The following is a 26683-nucleotide window of genomic DNA, read 5'->3' on the forward strand; positions in this document are numbered from 1 at the left end:
TGGAGGTCAAAAATAACGACAATAATAATAATTATAATTATAATAATAATTCCGTGTCCTTAAAAGGGCGCAGTAACAACCCAAACGATAATTGTAAAACTATGTATATACCTTAACAAAAAGGAAAGGAAATTGAGGCCTTTGGCTTGGTGGCCTATAACAGTTTACAAAACATATAATAACAATAATAATAATACACTTTAATTATTATTCACGCTCAATAAATAACCAGAAAATAAAATATTTCTTTGTTTCAGTGTCTGGAAAATTCTAACATTTCCTCTCTTTTTATTCTGCATGTCGTCAGGTTTGTATTATTTTTTTCATCCTCTTGTCAAAGTTGCTATAATCCTCATAATAACTGTGATCATTGTGTGTGCTCCATTGGCTCCACTTCTTTTTTTTTCTTTTTCTTTTTTTTTTTCACCAGGCCATTTGATCGGGGATGGGTTTCCGTGACGGATTAACAGAGCGCCCCCCCTCCACTGAAATTAGGCGCAAGTGTGACACCTACCTGCAGAAGTTGGAAGAGTTAGAGGACATTTGCCTGGTTGCCGGCTGCACGCAGTATCACAATAATCTCTCTGCCGCGCATTCTCCCTGCACTCCAAAACACCGGCGCTTCGCATCTAACGCGCCATTAAAGAGGCTCTCCGTTAATGATATATAATAGGGCAGTATGTTTTAAATGCACGGTCGCGTCCCTTTTTAACAGCTTTGCCACGCCTTGGAAAATAGTAATGAGTTCTAAATTTGGCATAAAATCGAGCTCATTACCGGAGTTCACCACCTGATTGCTCTGCATAAAACACGATAGGTAATTGGGTTAAATGACTGCGCGTTGGTGTTGTTATTATATCAATATACACTTTTAGGAACGAGCTCAAGTTTAAGGAAAACAAAAAAGGAAACGAGGCCCCGCGCGCACGTCAAAGAAATAAAATAAATCACGACAGAAAATAAACCTCTCTGTGTTTTGCAGATTAATAGAATCTCTATGAATATTCACACCAGCAAAACAAATCTGCCCCCTTTTATTGTGTTGTTGCTCCAACATCACTGTCAGTGCAGGCCTTTTCTTCCCGGTTTGTCGGAGCTCTCACTGCCATAATATATATATTTTTTTAAAAAAAAAATAATTACCGTAGAAACCTCTGTCACGGTGCAAAATTGAATTAATATTTCGTTTACATTAACTGCCCTTGAAGCACTTTAGACACATGCCAGCAAGGCCAACTGCTCCCCCCTCACCCCCCTTTCCTCCCCCCCAAATAACCGCTGCACAAGTGTATATATTTTTTCTCCATAATTTACTTCAAAGATAGCGTGTTGTCCATTTTAAATACAAAAATGCTACATTAAATATACATGTTAGTCTTTAATACAAATAGACTCAGGCGGCTGCAGCGATTAAGACCATTCTTTGTTACATTTTAGGATTAACCATTCAGAAACTAAAAATTTGAGGATAAGCATTTACTCAGAAAATAACTGTTCTCAGAATTTGCTTCATCATTGTTCTTTTTTCCTTTTTTTTCTTTTGATGCAACCACAAAATAATTATAATAATAATAATAATAATAATAATAAATAAAAGTCCGCGGTGAGTGGAAAATATTCAGGTATTAAATGTTTGACATACCTTTCTTTAGTTCATAAGGGGAGTCTTTACAAAGATCTACCTGCGTTTGGCCTCTGACTTTCTGGCTCTCTCTTACCAAAGCCTCTGCTCTATTTAACACAGTCTGGTTTAATCCATTGAAATGTGCCGTGGAGCCCGTGGTTACCGAGCCGTGGTTACTGTGGAGGTGTCCAAAACTGCCACCATAGTTCGTGTAGCCGGGGTAGAAAGGGGAAGTGTAGTACAGAGGCCTGGATAGGACCGTGCTGTTGGGGAGCGGGCACTGAGGGGAGGACCGTGATGGAGACGCGCTGGTGCCCAGTACCGCGCTCTGACCCAAACCGGGGCACGACTGTTGCGCCTCGCCGCTGCCCTTACACCTGTCTGAAGACGTGGCGATCTCCGCGAGGGACCAGAGTTTGGGTTTGGGGGCCGAGGGGGGCGAGTGGATAACAGAGGTCACGTTGCTGGTCACGGAGCCCGGTGCGTGGCTCAAATCTGACGGCTTGTCTTGTTGCGCAACGGCCTGGTTCCCCCGGGGCACCGCCGAGGGAGACGACGTGGTCGGTTTCGCGGAATCCGGCAGCAGCTCTGTAGTCCGCTCCTCCTGCTCTTTTAACTCCGAGTCGCTCAGAAGGGGATCCGTGTCTTTGCCATGGTTCTCTTCTTTAAATCTGTCACAGCCTATGTCCCCTGGGTTCAGCAGTTTGTGATCTAAAAGCACAAACACGGAACAGAATTACTCCCAAATAAGCGTGACATTAAAACGCTGATAAAGCTGTAACATGTGGTTTGAGGTGATCAAACGAAACAAACGATGGATATATAAAAAATAATTAGGCTACTTATTCACGTTTCCCTCAAAAGCATTTATTGTGCGTGCTATAAATCGTCCTCATAAACATATGTGCCAGTCTAAAAATAATAATAATAATAATAATAAAAGTAAAACGTGCACGAACTGCTCACAACAATTATGAAATGCACAAACACAAATTTAAATCTGATCTCGCTGTGCCGATTATTTTAAATTATATATGTATTTACGGTATTTGATATCACCATCTGAGTCGCTGTGATAGGCTAATAAGCGTTCAACAGTAAAGGCAATTTTAGCCGAATACCCAGTTCACCAGCTGTATCCTTATTATGCAGTTAAAGATAAATTGACTGCTAAACACTTTGCGTCACCAGCAATTTCAGCCCATGAGAAGTCAAACGAGGGGAGTTCAAGGTGATTATTATTTAAAGCAATTGTCCCATTATAAATAATATACCACCATTAACCAGCAATCAATTTTGCACCCTGAGTGGAAACGACTGCGATGAAAAATTGATGATTTTTTTTTTTTTTTTTTTTGCCCTTTTTTTTTTTCTTCTTCTTTCCTCCCCTGCACCACCGACCTGCTTCTGTGTCTGTAGAGTCTCCCTTGTCTGTGGGCTTGTTCGGCTCGTCGTCGTCGTTTTTCTCCAAATCGATATTCTCGTCCTCCTCCTCGTCCTCGCTCCGGTTCCTGGGGGTCCAGGTCATCTTGTTCTCCTTCTTTAGCCTCCTCCTCGCGTTAGCGAACCAGGTGGACACCTGGGTGAGGGTCATTTTGGTGATGATGGCCAGCATGATCTTCTCTCCCTTGGTTGGGTAGGGGTTTTTGCGGTGCTCGTTGAGCCAGGCCTTCAGGGTGGCGGTGGCGTCACGGGTAGCGTTTTTACGGTATGCTGGGTCACCATAAGGGTAGGTGCCCAAGGGTGCTGCGTAAGGGTGGTAGCCTATCGAGCCGGCCATGCCCGTAGTGTGGTCGTAGGGAGAACTCTGCGATAAAAAATAATAATAACGATAAATTAAAATACAAGTGTGTAAAAGTTCTGCTATTCTGCAGAACTGTGTCTAAAGACGTCTCACAAACGCGCACACGCACGTGCGCGGACAGGCGCACACGCGCGCAGTGACAAACGCGCGCGCGCACGCACACACAATCGTGCTTTAATGCAGTAGTTCAAGTTTGAAATGTCTTTGTGGGGTTTTGAATATTTGAAAATCGATTTGCGTGTCTGTGCATGTCCCATTATTGTTATTATTTACATGATCCCAGGATGCAGTGATTCCATTTCTCGCCATTGAAATACAATTTGCAATTGTGATAAGGTATTAACATGCATGATGGGGCCTCGCAATCTTTTTTTTTTTTCTTTATTCTACGGGGATCAGTCTTTGTGGTAACTAGGCCTAAAAGCAGGTATGAATTACAGGTGTGGCCGTGAGGTCATTCGGAAGCAGTCCAAGAAAAATCAAAAACGTCCTCTGTCCCTTTCCTCAACTTTCAGCATTTAAGTTTTACAACTGGCACAGCTAATAGGATTATGAGAAACAAATACAATGACCCTGGCTGCCATCACACGGCGCGTTGCACTCAGGTCCTGATCGTAGGAGCTTCGGCAAAAACATTGCCCACTTTTTCTTATAATAATAACAGTAATAAAAAAATTACACAATTTACACAGGGGTCATACCCGCACGAGACTCTGTTAAATTTGGTGTGTGTACTCAACGTGTTTTCTGGAACTGACATACTGTAATTTTATATCCACGCACTCTTCGGTGACGCACATTTCTTCCGAATGGCTTGGCTCAGAACTCACAGCAGACACTTCTGTAACGAGATAATTCTCCCGCTTTTGCCTCCCATTTAGACTGAATAATCACCTTTAGTTTACTCACCACATATGAGGTGAATGTGGCAGCTGCCGCCGCGTCCGCGCTGTATGGTAAGTGGGAGTTGTAGCCTGGCGAGGCGCTGGTGAACGCAGTAGATCCGGCATAGGGCGCAAACGCAGATCCCGAAGAGGATCTCCCAAGTTCCTCGGTTCTGGGTCCCGATATAACGCTGGTGCTGTACGCGGGGCAGGAGTACAGGGCTAAAGAAGCGGACGGCTGGTACAAGTAGCCCTGAGGATACGCCATGCTGGAGCCCGGAGAGTATAAGCCACTTAACTAGCGCACTTTCCCTCCTTATTTTCTCAGGCGCTGCTGTCGGAGCGCATAGAGCTGTGTGTCTGCAGACCTGCTGCTGCCTGTCCCCCCCACCCTCTTCTAAATGACAGCGGCGAAGGCAAAAAGTAAAATGGTTAAATAAAAACAGGCTTGGGTGTTGGTTGGATTGGTTTGGTCGCAGCCACTGTCCGTCGGAAGGGGTTTGTCTCGTTTTGCTCTTCTGCTGATCCCTTATCTGAGTTGCACCGTCGCGCTCATGCCCGTGCAGAAGTTTTTTTTTGCCCGTCGGACGGGGGCTTTGCTTGGGAAAATGTCCTGCCAAGATGCTAAGTTGGAAATTGAGGATCCTGACGCCTACTACGCTGCACACTACGCTCCTCCTCTCGGGGTGTAGTCACCGAAGGAAAAAGGCAAGCTTATGCTGGGTAACCACAGCCCTGCCCAAATCCATGCTCTCTCTCTCTCTCTCTCTCTCTCTCTCTCTCTCTCTCTCTCTCTCTCTCTCTCTCTCTCTCTCTCTCTCTCTCTCTCTCCCCCTCTCCCTCACCCCTCCCTTCTCTCGCGTTAACTAACAATCCTTCTCATTCTCTATTTCTCTATTTTTTTTCCACTTTAACAAGGCTCGCTGCAGTAAGTCTCAAGTGCGCCTGGCAGCCCCCCTTTGGATGGCGACATCCTGCGAGTCTGTCAACGCGTAACTTTCTTCTTTTTCTTCCAAATAGGAAGCCGTCACTTTCACACTTGATCAATAACAAATCGGCTGTTGTATGCCAGGATGTGGGCTCGCAAGATACCGGCAGGGATTTTAAGAAAAAAAAAAAAAGAGAGAAAGAAAAAAAGACGCTCCAATCAATGCCGTGCTCTCTCTTTTTTGTTATTCTTTCTTCGCGCGTGAGAAAAGAAAGAAAAAAAAGTCGTCATTTTAAATAAGTGCATTAAATCAACAGACTGATGCTCGGCGGTTAAAATCCGCGATGGGGGTTTTCAGATGGATTTCTACTATTGTGCCCGTCGACTTTCTAACGCCAGACGAATGTCGCATCGGTAAGATATACGACTGCTGAAAAGTAAAAGTAAGATGGCGCAAACTGCGCTCGGCCGAACAAGTGTCTCAGAACAGTTATTTCTAGCTAAAGCAACTTTTTCCTCGTCGACCTGTTTGGTGTTTTGGTCCTGGAGGTGCGCTCGCCGTGCTAGAATGATTTACGGCTAAATAGTTTTTGCAATAGATCCTGGAATAAACCAGTCGGATACGCACTCCCAGAAAGTCATAAACCCTCAAGCCAGAGCAGATTAGTGCCAACTACACCAAATCCGCCCGGACCAGTGGATGTAATCTCATTTGATCACTGCAGATACATTTCTTTGCTGAAATGCTGGATGCCATTTAAAATGTCACTATTGTCGGCAAGGACTTTATTCTATTAGTATAATTCCTATAATATTTAACTTGCCAAATATACGTAACAACATAAACTACAAATTTATAATATTGATAATAACAACAATAATAATGCATATTTAATTATCATAAATAATACATGATAATAATACTGAATTATCGGATATTCAAAAATAAATATGGGATTTTTTTCCCCCAAATGTGTATGATTAACATGCATAGAAAAAAAATATGAGCAGGCTTTTATAAATATTATTCTCTCTATTTCAGACATTCAGCAGCCGCGTTCATTCTGGTGATTGACTTTCCCAGTTCAAGTCTCAGATAAGCCGAAAGGGATCGCTGTAGGCGCTGCTAAAGAGTGTTGTGCACACACTGTCACGTGTTCCTCATACGCTCTGAAAACCTCTAGAGAGCAAAGACCGATGACGCCGGTACAGTGGGAGCAGACCTGAGAAAAAGGAAGAGAGGGAAAGAGGGGGACAGGGGGGAAGGAAAAAAAGAAAGAAAGGATTGATACACAAAGCGACCCTACAGTGTAGTCTAATCAGATGACAGTGATACGATGAGACCTAGTTTCGCTGCCTCCTGCAGCGTTTAGATAATTAACTAATTACTGTTTTTTCCTCCTCATAATAGCAGTTACAGGACGAGCCAATTGATTGCGATGGTACCATATTTTAAGCATGTTATCTTAGACACGTGTATATTTCCATGTCAGCCGTGATCTTTAAAAGCCAACTAACACATTTTCAGTATTTTGACGCATTTTTAATATTTTTTAACCATTTGTCACACTATTTGCATTTGTTTATTTATTGCGTAAAAAAAAAAAAAAAAAAACGCGCAACAAAGTTTAGCTGGCCTGGGATGCGGGGTGTGTGTGTGTCATGTGTCCTCCTTAATGCGTTTTGGTTCAGAGTTGCTCTCTGAAGTAGGAGGAGGAACCATAATTTGAGATCACGGAGCCTATAATAGGAGCAGGGTTATGGAAACTGCTACCGCCTCTCAGCACTGCACTGATAAAGGAGGAGGTGGAGGTGAGTATACAGTTTTACTCATTTGCGCTTAAAAAAAAAGTAAAATGTGAAAACCCGCGTCTGTGTTTTTAGATGCGTAAAAGTCGCCTCGACTCGTAATAATCGCGTCTGAATTTAAACGTTCCGTTTTAGCAGTTTGACATCTTCTAACTTAGCCTGTTTCCTGTTTGCTGCCGCTTTCTTCTTCATTGTTTTTTCTCCCCCTGAGAGAGCGACCTCGGCTTTGACGCATGAAAACGGCTTTACGTGGCAAAGAAGAAGTGAATGAAAGATGATGCATGCCACTTAAAATGCCTGAGGGAGCCGGTGTAATCTAAATTGGATATAGAGGCTATTATTACACAACATTACGCGTCGTGGCGGACTAATTGCGCGGCCGGATGAGTTAAACAGTCAGTTAATGTCGAGCGGCGGACAGGTTTCTGGAGCGCACAAGGTCAGCTGCACAGCTCCCAAGCCTTCAGTGGTGTACTGAAAAATGCTTGAAGTATTCATGGGATTTTTAACCATTCTAAATCTGTGTCCTAAACCGATTAGTTGACACCAATTTTTCTTTGATGTATTAGCTGAGGGCTTTTGCCACTTGGAAGCCAATTGAAATTCAAAACAGTTTTCGCTCCAAATGCTTTGGGGAGATCTGCTGCAAATAATGGATGTAATTTATTTTTGACCTTGCAGTTTTTTTTTTTCCCGGCGTGAGGGTTATTAAATGATTAAACATATGTGCACTATGCTACTTGACTAAACAACTGGCAAACAGCTATCATTAGTTATTATTATAATTATAAAACCACGACAGTATTTTCAACCCTGTATTTATGTATTTTTAAATATAATAACATCGGCTGTTACTGCATTTTTTTGTTTATCCTAAATTAGTTGTAAAGTTGTTGATGTTCTTTTTTTTTTTTTAAATGCATTAAAAATAATAACTGACTGTTTGTCTTTGTTTTGAATCAGATCCACGTCGAGGAAGTCTTCATGTCACCAAGCAGTCAGTGAAATGTGCCACCAAAGCTTCCAACACACACACACACACACACTACACAATTACATAAAAAGCTTTACCCAATTCAATCTATTCAATTTTTGAAGTCATAATTAGCGAAGCCATTTTTATATATCCTCTGATAGAATGCTCTGCTATAGGTTTAGAATTATTATTTTTTTTTAATAAATACTCAAATTGCTACTGTTGCTGTGATTGTAAACTCTAATGCTCTTCTTCATGGATAACAAGTATTTATTTGATATCTTGATTTCACTTCAAAATCATCCCATTTACACGAAGCACAGTGTGCCAGTGTGGCTTTCAGAGCCAGTTTCTTCATCTCTTTTCAGTACTTGTGATCTCTTTTTCTTGTATTGACCCGAATGAAGATGTATGGAGTTGAGAGTGTGTGTGTGTGTGTGTGTGTGTGTACGGTTTCCTCCTGATGGGGTCTTTTCTGCCCCCACCCCGTCCCCTTCCCCTTCTGCCTGCTCCCCGTGATCCCCGCAAGGCTGAATGGCAGGCCTCTGGATTGGCTAAGTGATGAAATGATGACCCTATTATGAGAAGCGATTCCAAAATGAGAGGTATCAGACAAAGATTGCGCCCCTCTCTCACTGTCACGCCGTCCTCCCGCACCGCGCCGCCAGCTGCGCGGATGATGATTGATTCGCTCGAGATGGATCGCAGGAAGCACCCATTGATTTTTCTGTGTTTTATCAAAAATATTTATTTACAGTTGTATCCAGACTTGCCCCCGTGTCCCATTTTCCAAATGGGGGATGGTATTAACAGGACGATTCTCCCTCCTCTGTGACAAGACGGATGACCTGAAGTATTGTCTCAGAAATGCGTCAATAGGCTCAGTGACTGAATGAATATTGATTGGATATAATGAAGCCTGAGTGTGAATATGAGCTCTTTCAGAGACTCCGCTGTCAGCATCTATACAGCAATGCCAGACCTCTCTCCGACTGAGTGTTTTGCAGACCTGCAAGTACAGCTGGGACAAAATAAACCTCATGTTAGTGAATATCGCAGATGGCAAATCCACACATTGTACTCGACATTCCCTTATTCCTCTCACTGGTGTGTACCTGTACGTTTTGATTCATTATCCGAGGGCTCCCACGTCCGACTGTTAGCAAACCGGGCCTGTGGTTAAATGGTGCATTTGTTTGGGTAGGTGCTATAGGTGCCATATGGTAATAATCTGAATCCTATACTTCTCAAAAGCTCCAGAGGCATGTAGGAGGTGCTCCTGCAATGCCTTCGCAAAGGTAAAGTGATACAACGTACAAGTCAAATGACTACCAGAATGCTAAAACCACAGTGTGGGAGCTGTGCCCTAGATATTTGCACTGACTTAATCCAATTGAAATAGTATGAGTGAGTTGCAGGGGCTCCCAGGTCTGTTGCTTGCTTATGTATGTGATGCATAATAGAAGTTGACGAGGTTGGTGATAGATCACAGCCCAGGTAATGTAAACACATTAATCCCTCAGGGTTCATGTGCATGTTCTTTCTCTCTTTTTCTCTCCCATCAGTCGCTCTCTCCCTTCCTCTTTCTGAGACCCCCCACGCCACCCCCCCACCCCCACCCCCGAGCTCACCGCACCCTTGCCCCCCCCCCCCACCATGTTCATCATCTTCCCTAAATGCGTTAGTGGAGCACAAACCAGAAGCAGCCTTAATCTGTCAACATGCCCTTTAATTGGAGGGAGAAAACAACACATGCTTCTGGTTGTGCCATTCCTAAGTGCACATGCCAAAGAAACACGGAGTTCATGGAAGAAGTGATCCCGGGAGAGCGGGCGTAATTAAAAGTATCTTTTAATAGGCTTGTAATGCTGAGCCTGACTCTTGTTGCCTTAAGTAGAGGGCGAACTCTGTGGCTGGAGACGGACATGTGAGGGGCTTCTGCTGAGGGAGCCTGTAAACGATACATTGCCTCGCCGTCATCAGACATGCAGTCTCTGCCTCAGTCGCCACGCTGGGGACAACAACTACTTTCCGACCCCTCGGCGGGCGCCCCGGCTCACGCAGTCCCCGTGTTCTTTTGTTCTCCAAATGAGGGATTCTCCTCCACAACATCACCTCTTCTCCTCTCGTTCCCGGCCACTTTGGCAAGTTGTGTTCCGCCTCCCACTCGCCGGCACCGGCGGGGAGTGAGAACTGGGACTAAGGGGTTGATTTGGGGCCTGCTGCACTGTAATCAAATGAGACTGCTTAGGGGAGAGGAGAAGGAGGAGGTGGAGTATTATGTTCTGTCGTGCATTCCACTGCAGCATTGTTGCCTTTTTTGTTTTTGCCCGGGCCCGGCTTTGATGCTGGATCCCCTTACCTTTGTAGTCCCGGTAGCCATGTTTCATAAACACAGAATGGGAAACATCGTCAGCATTAGAAATTTAGATTGCTGCCTTCCTCCTGCCGCTCCGCATTCTGCGCGTGCCCGGTCGCATTCTCCATCTCCCACCGCTGAGGTATTGAGTTTCCTCTCCCATTCCTCTGATACATACAACATCTTACAATCAGTCCTTTTTATTTGTTGTGTCATGTATAATCTGTGGCAACAACAATGCCGACATACCTCTATGCTGCTACTCTCTCTCCCTCTCTCCGTACTAAAGTAGTCTGCTGCCACTGTTTTGTTTCAGGACAATTGTGCATGCAGAATGCCTCCTCGCTTGAAATTAAGAAGTTGCCAGGTGTTCAATTTAGAACTTGTCTTCATGATTGAGAGTGCAATATTAATATCAGCCTTCTATAGTATACTTCTTGCTTTGTATTATCACTCTGGGAATAGGCAGTGCTCAGTTGTCTTTGTAGTTAACTGAAAATCTCAATGGGATGCAGTGTAATGTTATTCTAAATCTATCTTAACTCATTAAAACCCAAAGTGTTCAGCTCTGCTTCCCATACTTTATTGTCTCACTGCAGTCTTCGCAATATACTGTATTCTCAGGAGGCTAATTTCACATGTAATTGAATATTTAAATGTCAAACATCGATGAGAATCATTGCAAAAATAATGAAATTAGCTTCACATAAGGGTGTTTTTATTAGACAAGGTACAGATTTTACTTTTTCTCTCCACTGCGTGGAGCCTCAGGTCTTCTTCCTCCTCCTCTTCTTTTTTCCGCTACTACTTCTGTGAGAGTGTATCCGTTTTGTCCAACATCTGACACAGTGCCCTGGGTGATTGAGCCAGACGTGGAAATCCAAAGCGGAGATGCTCTCCTTAATGCCTGACACCTGGTGCAGATTTGGAAGGGATTGCACTACAGGTACTATCTTACCTCTTCACCAATCCCAGAAAGTCCCCGAGGTATTTCCTTTTCTGTCCACGGCTGTGTTTGTTTCTCCTCCGCTTTGCCACCCAGCTATCCAGTCTCTGGCAGTCGGCCTCTGTGTTGGGATTAAGGTGAGAAGGTGCTGAAATATTACACCCATCATCCCTTTGATACGCGCAGTTCTGATTTGTTCGGGTATTATTTTAGGCCCCAAAAGAGATCTGCGGGATTAAAAACTGTCGCGAGTGTGTGCCACTCTTTCAACGGGACGGAGCTCAAGAAACAGGTTCTGTCAACGAGCCAGAGCTGTTTTATTATTAAAAAAAAAAATCTATATATAATGCTTAAATTTAAAAGTTGACCCTTTCCATACAAAAAAAATGTAAGGAGTTTGTTTAACCAAAGTAGCTGGAATTTAAACTACTCATCTCCACACATTTCTAAAGCTAACATCAGTTCCCTAATCCCACATGTGTTCTACCTTGTATCCATCTGTTCTTGTTGTTTACGCCCCCTCCTGCGCCCCCCCCCCCCTCCCTGCCACACCCTCTGTCAGGGTGTGCTTTACAACTGGACATGTTACTCAGGAGTGCTGCTGCTCACCTTACAGCTTGCAGTCACATCTGCAGGCTGTGCTGGGACAGAGCAGCTAGCCAACACAAACACAGCGCGGACATCAAAGGCTGGCAGCCGGGGCTGCACCACCTGAGCATGCTGATTGCAGTGCACCGCAGTGTCACCTGACCTGGGAATGGAGAGGATTTTGTTGTGCCAAGTGGAGGCATTATATCCAGGAAGTGCAAAGTACGCTCGGTGGCCGAGTATCCAGTGTTAGCAGAGCTTGAAAGCAGTGTTTACAGTGTAAAGATTTCGGATAGATAGCTGTTCTTTTGTTTGATGCGGTTTAAAGATTTCACAGTGCCGATTGCTGCTTTCCGATCTTTACAGAATTCTAATTAAATCCAAGGGCACCTGGGCACCCGGTTAACAAAATTAATACAGATATACTCTGAAAGGTGCTCCACGATAAAGTCTTCCCTGAGTTCTAATAAAATGTATTTCTCGTCGTTGAAAACACAAGCGAGCGTCGCAGGCACACTGTTTATGTTGACACATGCAACTCTCTTCCTGATGCAAATGCAATCTAAACATTAAGCGAAGGGAAGGCAAGCGTAGCCCATAAAGGCTGTGAGCTCCAAACACTTTGAACAGACAACTATCACTAATCACTCCCAGAGCAGTGCGGCGTGTAATTACTCTGCCAAACGTTTGCCTTTCACAGCTTAGCACCGGGAGCCCTGACCCTGCGCTTCCCTGTCTTTCCTCACCACCGTGCATGTGGAAGAGGAGGACACCCACCCCCCTTCCTCCCTCCCTCCCTCCACCCTCCCCCGTCCCTCCTTCCCCTACTTTTTTACCAAGGGGGTAGGCAAGCTGAGCTCCCTCTCAATATTTAGAGAAAGAGTGGAGGAGGAAAGAGAGAGGGAGAGAGGCAGGGTGGGAGAGGACTGAGGCTGGTGCTTCCGGCTTTGTGGGAGCCCATTTAAACAGGCTTTGAAACCCTAGCCATCCGGAGATCAGAAATAGCCTTATTGACTGCATGGGCCCAGAAGTGACTGAGCACATAGGGTTCTTAAGAGTTCACCCTTCCTCGCTGCTTGGAACAAGAGGGGGGGCATCTACAAAGACTATGAAAATTAATTTTCCATCAGGAGAGAAATAATATTTTTCCGTCTATTTTTAGACTTACCAGGTTGCAGTGTTTTGTGTCGTATTAGTGATTCATTTTTCTCCTTTACGTTTGTCGGCCAGATACGTGATTCTCCTCGCCCTCCTCTCCCTCCGTCTTATTTATTGATATTAGCGATGCGGCTGTCATTCTGCACTGTGATCTGTCCTCTGTCTGGGCGAATGCTGATAAGATGACACAATGCAAATATGAAGTGCGAGGGAGCCGCCTTGGCAAGCAGGTAGGCTGCGCGGGGACCGGGCGGCCCATAATGACTATTAGCTGGATTTCACAGCCTCCTTCTGATCTCGTTCAGTGACGGGGGGGGCCCCTGTAAGAGGATGGGTGCGCCACGGCCCCCTCCTCGCGGCTCGCGTACATGTGTACACGTGCGTGCAGCTAAAAAGCAGATGCGCGATGAAAGGTGGTAGTTGATATCACTTTATGCAATAAACTGTGTGAGGTTTGTGTTTATGTTGCACCTAAACACTTAAATATGCCTGTATAATAATTAAAAAAAATGTGATTAACGTCCTTTTTGCAGTGATTAAGTTATGAATAAATGAAAGCAGTCGCGTATATCTATATATATATATACATATATATTTGGTAGCTCCACTCTCACAATGGAAACAGACCATTAAAGTGGAAAAAGATAATTTCAGCATATTATAGACACATATTGTATTCTTATCTTCACTTCACTACTAGTCATCTTCAGCATATTGTCATATACTTCGCACTTGTACAAGTTCAGTTCGACTTGGAGTGGCTTAAAGAGCACTCTTGGCTGCCGCATGATCTTGTAAAGGCTTTTCAGAGGCTCTCATTTTATCACTGATGTAGTAATTTCACTTCATCAGTCAGTTGTGACTAAAAATACATCAGGGATTAGCTTCATGGCCAGACTATCTCACAGTGCTTTGATAACATAATGGGGGCTGGCTGCTCGTGGTTACAATCAAATGATATGTAGGTTCATAGCATGCGAAAACTGCGCTACGCCATGCTGCAAGAGAAAGAATAATAGTGTGTGATCTTTTTAAACTCTCATGAAAATTGTGTGTCTTCCCTTTTAATTCCTTTGTAGGAGCATTTTGCCAAGATGAAAACAGCGCCCACCCCCCCCACACACTCCTTCCCCTTTCCAGCTTCTATTCTACACAAATTAGCTATGGTCCTGGAGGGCAAAATGACAAGAGGTTACTGGAAGACTATGTGTTTAATTAATTGAAAAATGCTTAAATTGCTTTTACAGTTGTTATGCAGAGTAAAAAAAGGGAATCCGTGTTGCCAGTACTCAACCATAATTAGCACCCACGGGAATTAAATATTTAGCATTAGCTGTGTTGCGGCACTTAGGACACAAATTTCTATTTTAACTATGAAAGCGAGCCTGTCTTAAGTGCATGAGTCTGTGTGGACAGCTGTGCAAAGGGGAACGGCACAGGATATTTCAGCGAGACACCCCAGTGGCATTCCGGGTCCTTCCACATCACATGTGTAAGAGATATGGCAGTTGTATTCCCAGGGGTTAGGCATTACTCAGAGTATTTAGTTTTCTAATTAGGCTGAGGGCCTTCGTCCATGCCTACCACCACCATGGGAGCCAATGAGAATTTCCTCTCTTATGTGTCAACTCTCTCTGTCGGAGACACAACGGAGAAAAAGAGAAATGGAAAGAGGGAGGGAAGGCAAGTGTGAAAATGTTAGAGGGAGATGCACACATGGCTGAGGGAGGAATAAAAGAGCTGGAGAAAAGCCTTTGTTTATTCCAACTTTAATTACACGTTGCCTTTAATGACTCCACTGGTGTGTTTGAGGCTGGAGAGGGAGAAGCCGTGGAGCCTTAATGATCTGTAGTGGTGGATGTCAGCCGAGCCGTTGGAGACTTAAAGCCCATTTTTAACAGTCCCTTTTGGTTTGGACCTAGAGGCGACAGCGTAAATGGAGTTCATGCTAAGCCGCACTAGACTAGACTCTGGGACTACTTCGGTGTCTGGTCAGCCGGTTTCACACGGGGGCCAGGCCATTTGGAGGCATCAGCAGCTGACCGCAGCAACTGCTAGACTTGTCAGTGTGCATCAGGTTACCCACTAATGAGAAGTAATAAGGGTTATCCCAACTTTATAAGACTTTGATCTTCGTGCACAGTGGGATTTAGACATGGAGTTGCAGAAGGTACGCCAAGATTGGAATTGGAATTTGACCCCCACTTTATGTGTGTATGAGGGTGGAGAGAAGGCAGCGCAGAGGTAATTAAAAGCTCCAACTCCGGAGCTTGGATGAACATTTTGCAGCGTACTGTGGGCTCAACCGATGTGCATATCTTGGATTAGTCATTCAGGGACGGGACACAGGCGATTACCACCAAGCTGGAAGATTGTCCAAAATCACAGTGGTCAAACCTGGCTTCTGTCGAAATACAATCTACCGAAGCAGACCACTGCAAACATCGCTGATCTTTGAAAACTTGGACCGCGCTCTGGGAAAGCTGCATTAGCACATCGCAGTGCAAACAGACGACTACACTGGTTTGAATCACTGAATCATGTTCAATTAACACAACAGAACGTTGTAACCCTTTGAGAAGCCGTGTTATTTGTTTTGACACACGACTCTCTAAAAATTCAGCCACCCCAGCTTCGGCGCAGAACGTTAAAACCCCCTTGTTCTGTAAAACAAATTCTCCGGATTATTCAAAGCTCAGAGAATTAGGATGGAAAAATCCATGCGTAAAATTACCGTCCATTCAACTTCAGGCAATATTTTCCTCTGGAGGCAAATATGTTAATTGGGCTTCGTAAAGTAGCTCAATCCTCAGGTTATTTAATTTCCCCGAAAGCCTTAGCTGTGCTGAATTCAGGGGTGTAAAACTCTTCACACCAGCATGATGGCCATCGAGGGAAAACTAGCAACAGTGTGGGGAAATGAAAAAGAAGGCTAGGTTTTTAAAGAAGAGAAATATCCGTAGTACCTTAAAATCTTTCATATAAGACCTGACGGGTCATATTTTGTTAAGAAAATGTATTTAATCCATCATAATTTTACAGATTTGTTAATGTAGCAGTAACCCCACTTGTGAACAAAACTGTACTGAGCTCAATCTGCCAAAGACTCATCGTCTTCGAGTCATGTCATCTAATTGCCGCTTCTCCCAGAGGCTGCTCGCAGCTCTGCTATGTGTTCTTAGTCCAGCAGCCTGGTCAAAAAGACATCCTGGCAGGGTCCCAGGGTGGATGCGTCGCCCCCGCACGCTGCCCTCGCCAGCTCCCAGAAGTCTTTGTGGTAAACCACTGACCGTGCTGCTCCCTATTTTCCTCCAGCCCAGCAAATAATGTGTCAGAAAAAGATTATTGATAGCCCATAAAAGAAGAGCCAGAATGTTGTTGCCTCTCTGCTCCAACTCTGAAGAACAATACAAGTGCTAAACCATCAGTTTGAATGCTGCACTGCCCCTGAAAGAGCTCCGCGTTTATTTTTCTCATTGTTGTTCGGCCTGGGTAGAATGAGCTACAACTGGAACATGAACGGACAACAATAACTTCAATTTGTTTAAAATGTTGCTTCGTTTTCTTTTACATTCGACAACCGTGTACTAAGGCTGGCTACCTTGCACCGTGCTCTTTTCAAAGGAAAAATGAGATTCCCCTAAAGGGGCATTTTAAATTTCCTCCCCGCTCCGTCGGGTCGCTCGCATCCCCTCGCCTGGTTTACCAGACGCTGGCGAAGCTGTTGCTCATCTGGCCTAAATGTGGCCTGAGTGGGTGATTCTCAGACACACGGGGGGAAGCTATATTTACAGAATTAACGACGCACTCCATCCGCCACACAACAGCTGCCTGCTACACTTAGCTGATTGAGAGCGCAGGACCGTTCCCGCTTGCAGGGCGCCGCGATTGAACAGTTCGGGCGGCTTCATGTGTGTTTTCCTTTTTCTAGAAATCAACACTCTTGTGAAAAAGCAAACGCTCGTCCAGGCGCACTGGCTGTGCTGGGGACGACCAGCGAGAAGGTGCTTTTTGCTCAGTGTTCCACTTTTAGTCGTCCGTAACATCGGCCTGTTCGTGTTCCGGGTGGGGGAGGTGGTGGTGGCGGGGTTCATCTCAGCAGTGATGCTGTTAAACGAGGGAAGGAGCGCAGGTTTCGAGCCTGTGTTTTGCTGTAAAATCTCTGTTTATGTTCACTGCAGGCATAATTCACAGTGTGTGTTAAAGGGCTCCGGGCTACGCAGGCACACGACTGGCAGCCATTGCTTCCCATTGTTGGGGGAGGAAAAAAAAAAAAAAAAGAAATTAAGTGAAACTTATGAACCGCACTTCTACGCCAAGATGTTATGTATACAAAAACATGTCTGAACGTTCATGTCGCGGCTAAATTTTAAACTCTATATCCTCCTATAATCCAGATGTCAGCGAGTTATACAGAGCCAGACATAAGCAGGGTATCATAACGTATAATAGGAATAATGGCCCTTTGATTTTTGGTTTTCCTATTGGAACACCTGTCACTTTTTGGCAAGGGCACACCACGGCACCAGGTCTTCTTTGGTAGCGCTGGGGGAGGAGTGCATGTGTGTGTGTGTGTGTGTGTGTGTGTGTGTGTGTGTGTGTGTGTGTGTGTGTGTGTGTGTGTGTGTGTGTGTGTGTGTGTGTGTGTGTGTGTGTGTGTGTGAGAGAGAGAGACTGAGAGAGAGTAGAAGATGAAACAGCCGCCGAGGAGGCAGTGATCACACAGACAGACGGGGTGAGTGACAGACAATACCTGCTGTAAAATTCCCTCACATCTCCCCCTGATCTGTATTCATAGATCTCGGCTGCAACGCACTGCAAACCGTGGCCCACACCAGCGGGCTCTTTTGGCGCGCCGCCCCGCTCAGTTTCGCTCCTGCAACCCCGCTACACACGGGCCCCCTTTTCTCTCCCCCCCTCCTCCCCTCCTCTCCTTCCCAAAATATTTGCCGTCTTTTGTTCTTTGTCTAAATGATGCCTCTGATCGCAAGGTGAAAGCTGAAAGAGGGATCCTGTGACGAACGTGGACTCTCTCCCGTCTCTTCTAATCGCGCCTAATTCTGCTCCTCAGAATGTGACGCTCCCCTTTCTAGTACTCTTACTCTTCTGTACGTTCGAGAGTACAACTGTCCTTGGGTGTTTTTTTTTTTTTTTAATATATACTTGGTCAACATGATGAATAAAGGGTTATGTTCCTGCACGCATTGTTCACCCTTATAATTTCTTCCCACTTTTTCCTACATGGTTTGCACTCAGTGAAAGTCCTCCAGAGGTATTTACCCATGACCACTATCGGTGCCATCAGAGCCCATGTTTTTGTGCTGTTTCATCCCCCCCCATCGATGACTGACTCCAGGCCTAAAACTTCCTGAAACCCAAGCCACGCTTCAAGAGAAACGCACACACTCCGAGGACACCACAACACAGGGGCTGCTCAAACTGGATTAGGTTTGTTGTGGCAGATCTGGGTTTCAGGTTTGACTTGAGTAATGTGTCGTTTAATTTCTTCGGGAATTGTTTTGACAAAACAAGTTAGCGTAAAGTCGGAAGTGTCGTCTGAAACAAAAAGGGTGTGTGTAGCTTGTATGTTTTTTTTTGTGTGTGTGTGCGTGTTGTTTTTTTTGTTTTTTTCTGTCTTCGCGCTCATGTGAAGCATGTGTCAGTCATCAGCGAGGTGTTACAGTGGAAGTGACATCAGAACCCTGGAGGGCCTGCACTGCGAGAGAGGCTTTTTGATATGATTTCCGAGAACAGAGAGTTTAGCGGAAAGAAAGGAGTTCCTTGCTTCTCTGTTGTCGGGGTGGGGTGGGGTGGGGCCCGGGGGTGGGGGTGGGGGTGAGAAGTCTTTCTATACAAACAGCGGAGATGAACTGGAAGGTGCTGTGCCACGCTTTTACTGAATCTTTGTCATTGTAGCTGTCAGCGGAGGTAAATGCCGTGATTTGTGCGGCTAAATTACACATTTAGCGCGACATGGGTAATTATTGTGACGTTAGCGCACACAGATGGAAAGATGTTTGTCAGCTGTGATTATAATTACAGTCATTCTGTGATACTGAAGCTGAACGGCGTTGTATTGTATTGACCCGCGCGTTGAAACCAACTGACTGTGTTGCGGTACAGTTTTGCGCCTTGATCGGTGGTGCCAGCCGGCGCATGTTCACTGAAGTTAACTGGAACTTAAAAAATGGTGCTTTTTTTTTCTTTTCTTTTCTTTTCTTTAATTTATTTATTTGTCTGACTGCGAGTGGACAGTCCGCACAGAGCTGATCACCGGGCTGATCTTTACCCTGGCTTGTCTCAGGCTGGAGGTGACGATGCCCGCAGCAGCCAGAGATTGATGGGGGGGCCAACACAAGCGGCAAGAATGAGCTCTGGCCTTTGAAGTCGTCCACATGGAGGGAAATTGATATATCAGTTTAAGCCCTGGACCCTATTAAAGGAGCCCCCGTCAGGTTAATGTGATAGCCTCCATGTTACCCCCAGACCCATTCAGGTCAGCCCTAATTCCTGCCCCCGCTCTCTGCGATCTCATTTTAGTTTTCCATCAGTAATGTTCTTCCCATCAGAGGAGCTCCGCTAGGGAGTATATCACGCAGTCAAACACTGGGCCATCTTTCTCCCCGAGTGATTTAAACCTCAAGCCAGGACGTTAATCACCAGCCAGAAATTCCCATGGTTATTTGTACAGGTTGGACAGTCTTTAAAGTGGGCTCTGCAGAAGTACACAGCATCCTCCATTCCTCTCCCCTTTCTCTCGGCTGAACGTCCCTCACGTCCGTCCCCACTGAGGTCTCAGCCCCTGGGCCCCCGCGGTCGAGCAGCCGAGCGCGGGGGCCCCCGGCTCCGCGGAGGTGAGCTCTGTGATCATTTATTTTTAATTGCATGCAGAAATACATTTACATTAAAAATGCAGAACAGTGTCTTTTTAATTCAGACACTGTGTATTTATTATTAAACCTTTATCTTGAGGGTCAGCTCACAAGGAGTTATCTGTCCATCACATTCAGGTCACCGTATGCACTTTGGTCAGCGAGCTCATCCCCGGATTTTAAACATGTCTGTTATTCACTTTGATTTCCTTCTTCTGTCATAAGTCACCGGGGCCGCTCTGAATATGCAGCATCAAAAGGAAATGTCATATCATCAGAATTAAACATGAATACGACTAATGGCGGAAGTGTGTTTTAAAGGGACAGGTGGCAACGGTCAAAAAGCTGATGGAAATTATTAATTCAGTTGTTGATAACTAATGTGATCTTAGTTCACATTAAAGAGGGAACTTTGGTCCTTCGTAGACTTCCATGTCTAATCTACTTAGGTCTCTTTTGGCTGAAGTTAAAGAAGCAACTACTGCACTACTTGTGTGTACAACTGAACTTTAGACAATTTCATACGTATCTTCTATTTAAATTTGTAAAAATAATATGAGGGACTTTTGGGAAACTGGTTTGCAGCTGACAAATTTAGCTTTATACTATTCACAAATACTAAAATGTTGCTCCAAGACTAACAATGCATCAAAGTGATGAGAGATTAAGGAGGGACCCTCTACCTAGCGTTCTAAACTAAACTTGGCCCAGTGCTTTTTTTTATAGATATACATGATTGTTATCATTCCGCATTTAATATTAAGCTATTCAAATGTTCCATTCGAAATGTATCCATTTATCCCTTTACTAAAATATGTTTGATTCATGTCTATGTGTTTTTGAAGAAATTTAAATTTTGGGGGCGGAAATAAAAATATATATATAAAAAAAAATGTCTGATCAATCAGAGATTTTGTGACCCCTCCTGCAGTACCTCCGCGGACTCTCTAGGGGTCACGGAGCCGCTGTTGGAAATCTGTGTTGTCGACAAAATAGTTGGAACACCTACATTTTAATGAAATTCGAACGGTCTGAACTGAATGTTTGTAGCTGTGGCCATGTGAAAAGCGGCATCTTAATGTTAGGAACACCGCTTTGATAAATGTGTGTGAAATATACAATGCTGATCAGCTTGGTCGGGGTCATGTTTCCTCATCTTAATAAACCCATTCATTGCCATGTCACAGATGGTCTGTCTGTTTCTTCCAGCCTTCTTTACAGTTTTCGCTGAGCATCCAAGCTTCCATAAAGAAAGGAAAAAAAAGAGAAAACTCAAACAAATTTGTTTATAACGCCGTCCTTTCAGATCTGCGGGCCCATGCATATTCCGTTTCGTCTGAGTCGAGAGTGTTGGAGATTAATCCCATGTTGTTCCTATTATTGGCCTCTCCTGAGACATTATGATGTGAATGGCTGTCTATGCGCCATCAGATCCATCAATTGGATTCAAAGAAATGTTATCCATTGCTCTCCTCCAACCCGGCAGATGTTGAGGTTTTTGTAAGTCGAATTCCTTTATTATGTTAATACCACTGTTTTGTCGCATGCACCATTTCCATTTGAGTGGAGTGGGTGAAAAAAAAAAAAATCATCAGATGGGTTTGGCTCCCTCAATAAGAGATGTTTGACATTCAATGAGATGAGAAACATGAAAAACACATTTCAATGGCAAGTGGCATGTGACAATCACAACAAGACGGCCCTTTGAATGAGCGCGAGATCACAATATAATTGTGGCATCATGTTGCGATTTAAGACACTGCCTTGTATAAATTTCGCATTTATTACGTTGTTTTGAAACGTCCAGGACACAAATGTTTGGGACATTTCGCTGCTGCTTCTCCCACTTTCGGACAGACTCGTCAAAGGAGCAGACAACAAACAAACACGCAAACCGCACACGGCCTTGTAGCTTTTTACGTTACACACTTGTTCATTTTGCACACCAGACGCTTCTTTATTTATTTCCCGGCCTCTGGAAATAAATTCTAATTGACACAAAGCTTCTAGTAAATGATCACCATTACTGTGCGCGTAATATATGTCTGTGTTTGCGTCCACCCCGAGACCGTGAGAGTGTGTTGCATGAATGCGTGTATGTGCGTGTGTCCGGATGTCTGCATATCTGCAAGCGTGCGTGTTAGTCGTAAGGCTCAGAGGCACGGCGTAGGTCTGCATGAGGGAGTGTGGTGGCAGAGCGCTCCTCTGATAGGCCAGATCCGGGGTGCACTGAAGCCTTTCGCATATATATGGAATTTTTGAATATCTAAACCATTATTTAGCATCCAAATCAGTTCTGCTTGTCTGACTGATGGACAATTTCAGTGTGACCCCGGTCTTTTTGCATGTGACCTATACTGTCGGGATTCTTGCATATTGTTTGGATGTTCACGTTGACTCCTCTCCCGTTTTTTTTTTTTTTCCTCTCTCTTTGATCCTTTTAGCATGCTCTTTGTGTCGGAATTCATGAAATATTCATGGCCGGACTGTGGCTTTTCCATATCTTTATGTACAATTATTGGCAGCCGTCCTGTTATGTCGAGCCATCTTAATAGTAGGTATTGGGCTCGGTTAAGTGTGACTTCAGATTTTTCTGACAGTTTAGCCGGTCTGTGTTATGAATTGATAAGGTGGGGGGCATTATATTTGCAGATTGTGCAGCGTGGTTGCCTTTTTAGCTCGCCATTAATATTGATAAACGCAAATAATGTGTCTCACATGAGAGAATGGTTATTTGAATAAAAAATAGAATATAAAATGTGGAAATTCTACCATTATTATTATTGTTATTATTATGTTTGCATGATTATTCATATTTAAATATATATGCTTTTGTCTCCCTCATCGTCACCTCAGCGTAGTCCTGTGGATTTGCCGCTAGCGTCGATAATGCTAACAGCGGTTAATGGCGTGTTCCTCTCCATCACGGCCGGCTGCTGTTGGCGGTGGGAGTAATTGGACGGAGGGCGGCGCCTTCCGTGGCCCCCGCGTGTGTCGCGTGCAGCCGAGGATTTGCGAGGGGCCGCGGAGGGCCCTCGGTGTGGGCCCCCGCCCGAAACCCGCGGCCGTCCTCTGGAGTTTCGCATGTAAATACCGCCTATTCTCCCAGCTTTTAATAAATGTTTCTGGAGGTTTATTAATGTGCAAATGGGTGAAAGCGCTCCCCCCGCGCCGCCACAACGTGTGCACAGAGGCGCAGAGCTGTTTAAGGAGAAGAGATTCACAAATCAGCCAGCGTGGAGCTAAGCCTGTGGCTCTCTCCACTAGGGAGCCACTAGGAGTATTTAATTCTCTCTCTTCCCCACTCACTCACTCACTCTCTCTCTCTCTCTCTCTCTCTTTCTTTCTCTTTCAGTACGTGGTGTGGGTGAGACCTGTGCGAGTGTGTGCGCGTGTTCACGAGAGTCCATTACCAGCCCAGGAGCCTCCGTGTTTACTTATTTGTACCATTCTGCAGTAAGTTCTCCCGGCGCCTCTCCAGCCAGCGAATGGCAGTGGCTGCACGAGTGAAATGGGGTGAAAGATGTGAGAGACATCCAGATACCGGTATCGTGCGTGGAGTTCCTGCGCTCACAGGGGCATACAAATGGGCAAATCTAAGGATAAAGGCTCCCAGGATCCAGCTGTAGTCATATGAATGCAAATAGGATTAAAGTGCCAGCTTTAGAGGCTGATATACAATTCACAGCGCTTATAGGCGGCAGCCAGACCTCGCACACCACACTGGAAAATGAGGATATGTTTATGAAGATGGCTTTCTTGTCCCCTCTCTCTCTCTCTCTCTCCCCCCCCCCTCCTCCCTGTGATTAGCAGGTAGGAAGGCCCTTCTCATTTGCATTCACTGTCTCATCTTTCAGGTGTTTTTCAGTCAATATTAGTTTGATCTTTGTCTGGGGGATAAATGATTGGCTTGATGTAGCATGCATTTGTTTTTACAAACCCAACAGAGTGAACTACAAAGGGCTTTTCATTCAGGTTTAGACAGCACTCGAAAGCTTTTCTCTCTCTCTCTTTTTTTTTTTCAACTTGGCTGATTTAACAAGCGTTTAAACCGACTGATCTCAAAACGAAAAAGAAAAAAAAAAAAGAGAAAAATGTGTTTCATGCTGCGGCTGGCTCTTTCTGTTTCATAAAATAGTTAGTGAGTGCAGCCGGGGCCTCTGTGTCCATAACCTCTCGATGACTGTTGATCGCAGTAAATATTACTTGACGTTTGGCTGCCGTTTTTCTTGTCAGGGGAGAGAATAACAAGGGGCATTCTGCTTCATATATTTTCACTCATTAGGTTCTCTTTTAGAAACTAAGCCTCTTCTTCCTTTCTCTCTCTCTCGTGCTCTCCAACCCCCCCCCCCCCCCGTGCTCTTAGTGGGGCTCTGTCAAAACCGAGACCTGCTTTATCTCCATCCACGAAGTTAAGAAAGCTGGCAAAGCTGTAAATTTGGACGCCCTTCGTTAGAGGAGCTCCCCCGGCCGTAATTCATCTCAATCCTCAGCGGTCTTTAGCTCCATTTCAGAGGCTGTAAAGTACTGACTAACACTCACTGGCGGGTGGGGGGGAGAGACTGCTGCACAGAGGGCCCAGGGGTTACCAGAGAAGGGCTTGTGTTTGAGGGGACAGTCCGGCGTTTGTGACACATCGGGGTCAGGTGACAGACCCGGAGATGATATATGGACGCTCGTGTGACACAGTGCTAACAAGCGCAGGCTTTTACAACAAGTCTCGTTTTTCCCCCCTTTCTCCCACTCTCCAAGTTGTTCTGTCTGTTTCTCTCCGTCAGCTTCAGCCGTCACTTGTTAGGATGTTGGGTGTTTCTTTCTTTTTTTTCAGACCGTTAGCTGTGGCAGTTGTCAAACCAGAGGGAAGAAAATAGAAGAAGATTACAGAGAGAATCACGGGTAACTTTCTCGGATAGTAAAAGGCCTTTGTTCTCAATCTGCTGTGTGAAAAGAAATCATCTCTATGCATTATTGTTTTTCATTCATTGCTTTCTGTAAGTTGCTATCCAAGCTTGTTCTGTAAGCACTTAATAATAGTGCCTTATACTGATGCACAGATTATTATTTATTATTTAATAATAATGGTCATATAATGCCAGGAATTATTATTACAACGTAAAATCCTGGTGCAATATATCATAAATTGCATCTTCCACAGCCCTGACACGTGATTTAATAAATCTCAGCTCCTCCTTTCCTTTTTTTTTATGTTGTGCATAAAGATGAATTGTTGCATGCGTCCAGATGGCTGCTGTGTGTGTGTGTGTGCGTGTGCGTGTGTTAAAACAATTCACTTACTTATAGTGGAGATGGCTATTCTTGTAAGAGCAGAGTGTGAACTTTGCACAACTATGTGCTCTACGCTGAGGATTATGTACGCTGAGGATGAGCATCCGGTAAAAGCCGCATTGGCTCGGCGGCAGCCGGGTTTTATTTAGCGACGTCGCTTTGGAGAAGGAATTGAGCGCGCCGCGAGGGAGCACGGGTTCCTCTGATGGAGAGTCCGGGGGAAACAGGTGGGAGGGCGTAAGTGTGAGCGCGTTTGCATCGGGGTTGAGAGAGAGAGTTTAGAAATAGCACTCCAAGATGGGTTCTTACGTCCCAGCCATCCACCCAACGCCAGCCGGGCCAGCACGGCAGGAAGAGAGGCCTTCCTCCAGCGCACATTCCAGCTCAGATCTGATTGCAAGGCAAACATGGCATCTCTCGGCAGATCCTTGGGTAAACATTCTCTGAAGCGGGGGGCTATAGAAAGGCCGCGAAAGTCTAATGAGTTAATTATGACGGCATAGGAAACAGTGCACTGATTAGAGATCGTCTGAGTTTCGCCACACTTCACACTGTCTAACGTGTTCGAAGTGTACAGCTCCTGTGGGCGCGTATGTTTGAGTGAAAGAGATCATAATCTGTTTCCTGAATTCGCTGCTTCATCTCCGTCACCTGCCGGAATACGCGCGAGACTTAATCATTAAACGTCCACGTGGGCTACATGGAGTTTTTATTGTATCTGCAACATCTTGGCCCACGGTTGGGAGGTTAAAAGAGAGGGTTGCTGCTTTAGGTCAGAACCTAAATATAGGCCACTCCTCAGAAGCTGTGCCACAGGCGGCCAGGAAACGCTTTGATTTCTCCTCTCCCCCCTTTTTTTTGATTTTATAAGAATATTCACTGGAGCCTCTGGATCTGGCAAACAGGTGGCAGAGCTTAGTTTCCCCCCACAGTGCTAAAGCAAACTTCCCCAACATATTTTAGCATCACAAAAGCCCTGTAACACATGCAAAATAGTGCTCCCCTGCTACTCGGAGCACTGCACAGTGAAAACGATGCTTTTAACTTTTGATCCGACGGAAAGTGGAACCGTCCGCATTGAAAACAATGAAAAATTAATTATTTTTACTTCACTTTAAATGTATTAGCAGAGCAGATCTGTGATACTGAAACAGACTAAAATAAATTAATTGGGATTTCTGCAGTTGAGCGCGTGCGTTAACGTGCGTGTTTGTGAGTATGTGACGCACATTGTGGCCGTGGCTGAGTAACCTGAAGCCAGGCTTAAGGGCCCACCTGTCTCTGGTTGCGGACAGACGAGGCCTGGCTGCCAGGCGCTCCATTCATCTCTATTGCTAATGCTAATACTAATGCTAACATTAGTGCTAACATTAGCTACTGTTCTTGTTTCACTCTGTCAGCCTCATGCCATTCCCCTGGCCTGAGCCAAAAGTGAGACTGATAGCCTAC

At 44.9% G+C, this 26683-nt stretch overlaps 1 protein-coding gene across 2 annotated transcripts; it reads right to left on the reverse strand.

Moving 5' to 3' along the window:
- Nucleotides 1-1291: 1291 nt before the first annotated feature.
- Nucleotides 1292-5002, reverse strand: irx5a (iroquois homeobox 5a). Of its 2 annotated transcripts, none has more exons than XM_047581218.1 (3): nucleotides 4323-5002; nucleotides 3026-3431; nucleotides 1292-2335 (listed from the first exon to the last, which is right to left on the reverse strand). In XM_047581218.1, exons 1-3 carry the CDS (start codon nucleotides 4578-4580, stop codon nucleotides 1626-1628), a joined length of 1374 nt encoding a protein of 457 aa, XP_047437174.1. In that variant the 5' UTR covers nucleotides 4581-5002; the 3' UTR covers nucleotides 1292-1625. The 2 variants fall into 2 exon arrangements, with proteins under 2 accessions (XP_047437174.1, XP_047437176.1); XM_047581220.1 differs by having other exon boundaries at nucleotides 4338-5000.
- Between the last annotated feature and the right edge of the window lie 21681 nt (nucleotides 5003-26683).

The sequence above is a fragment of the Mugil cephalus genome, chromosome 3 (assembly GCF_022458985.1).
Source record: "Mugil cephalus isolate CIBA_MC_2020 chromosome 3, CIBA_Mcephalus_1.1, whole genome shotgun sequence".
Classification (NCBI taxonomy): domain Eukaryota; kingdom Metazoa; phylum Chordata; class Actinopteri; order Mugiliformes; family Mugilidae; genus Mugil; species Mugil cephalus.

Bases quoted from the DNA above. Each gene is read 5' to 3' on its own strand.
- irx5a (XM_047581218.1), bottom strand. From the start codon at position 4,580: ATGGCGTATCCTCAGGGCTACTTGTACCAGCCGTCCGCTTCTTTAGCC. The intron at 3,432-4,322 runs GTGATTATTCAG...TTTTTATCGCAG, and splicing joins ATGTGGTGAGTAAACTAAAG to AGTTCTCCCTACGACCACAC. The intron at 2,336-3,025 runs GTCGGTGGTGCA...TTGTGCTTTTAG, and splicing joins CTCTACAGACACAGAAGCAG to ATCACAAACTGCTGAACCCA.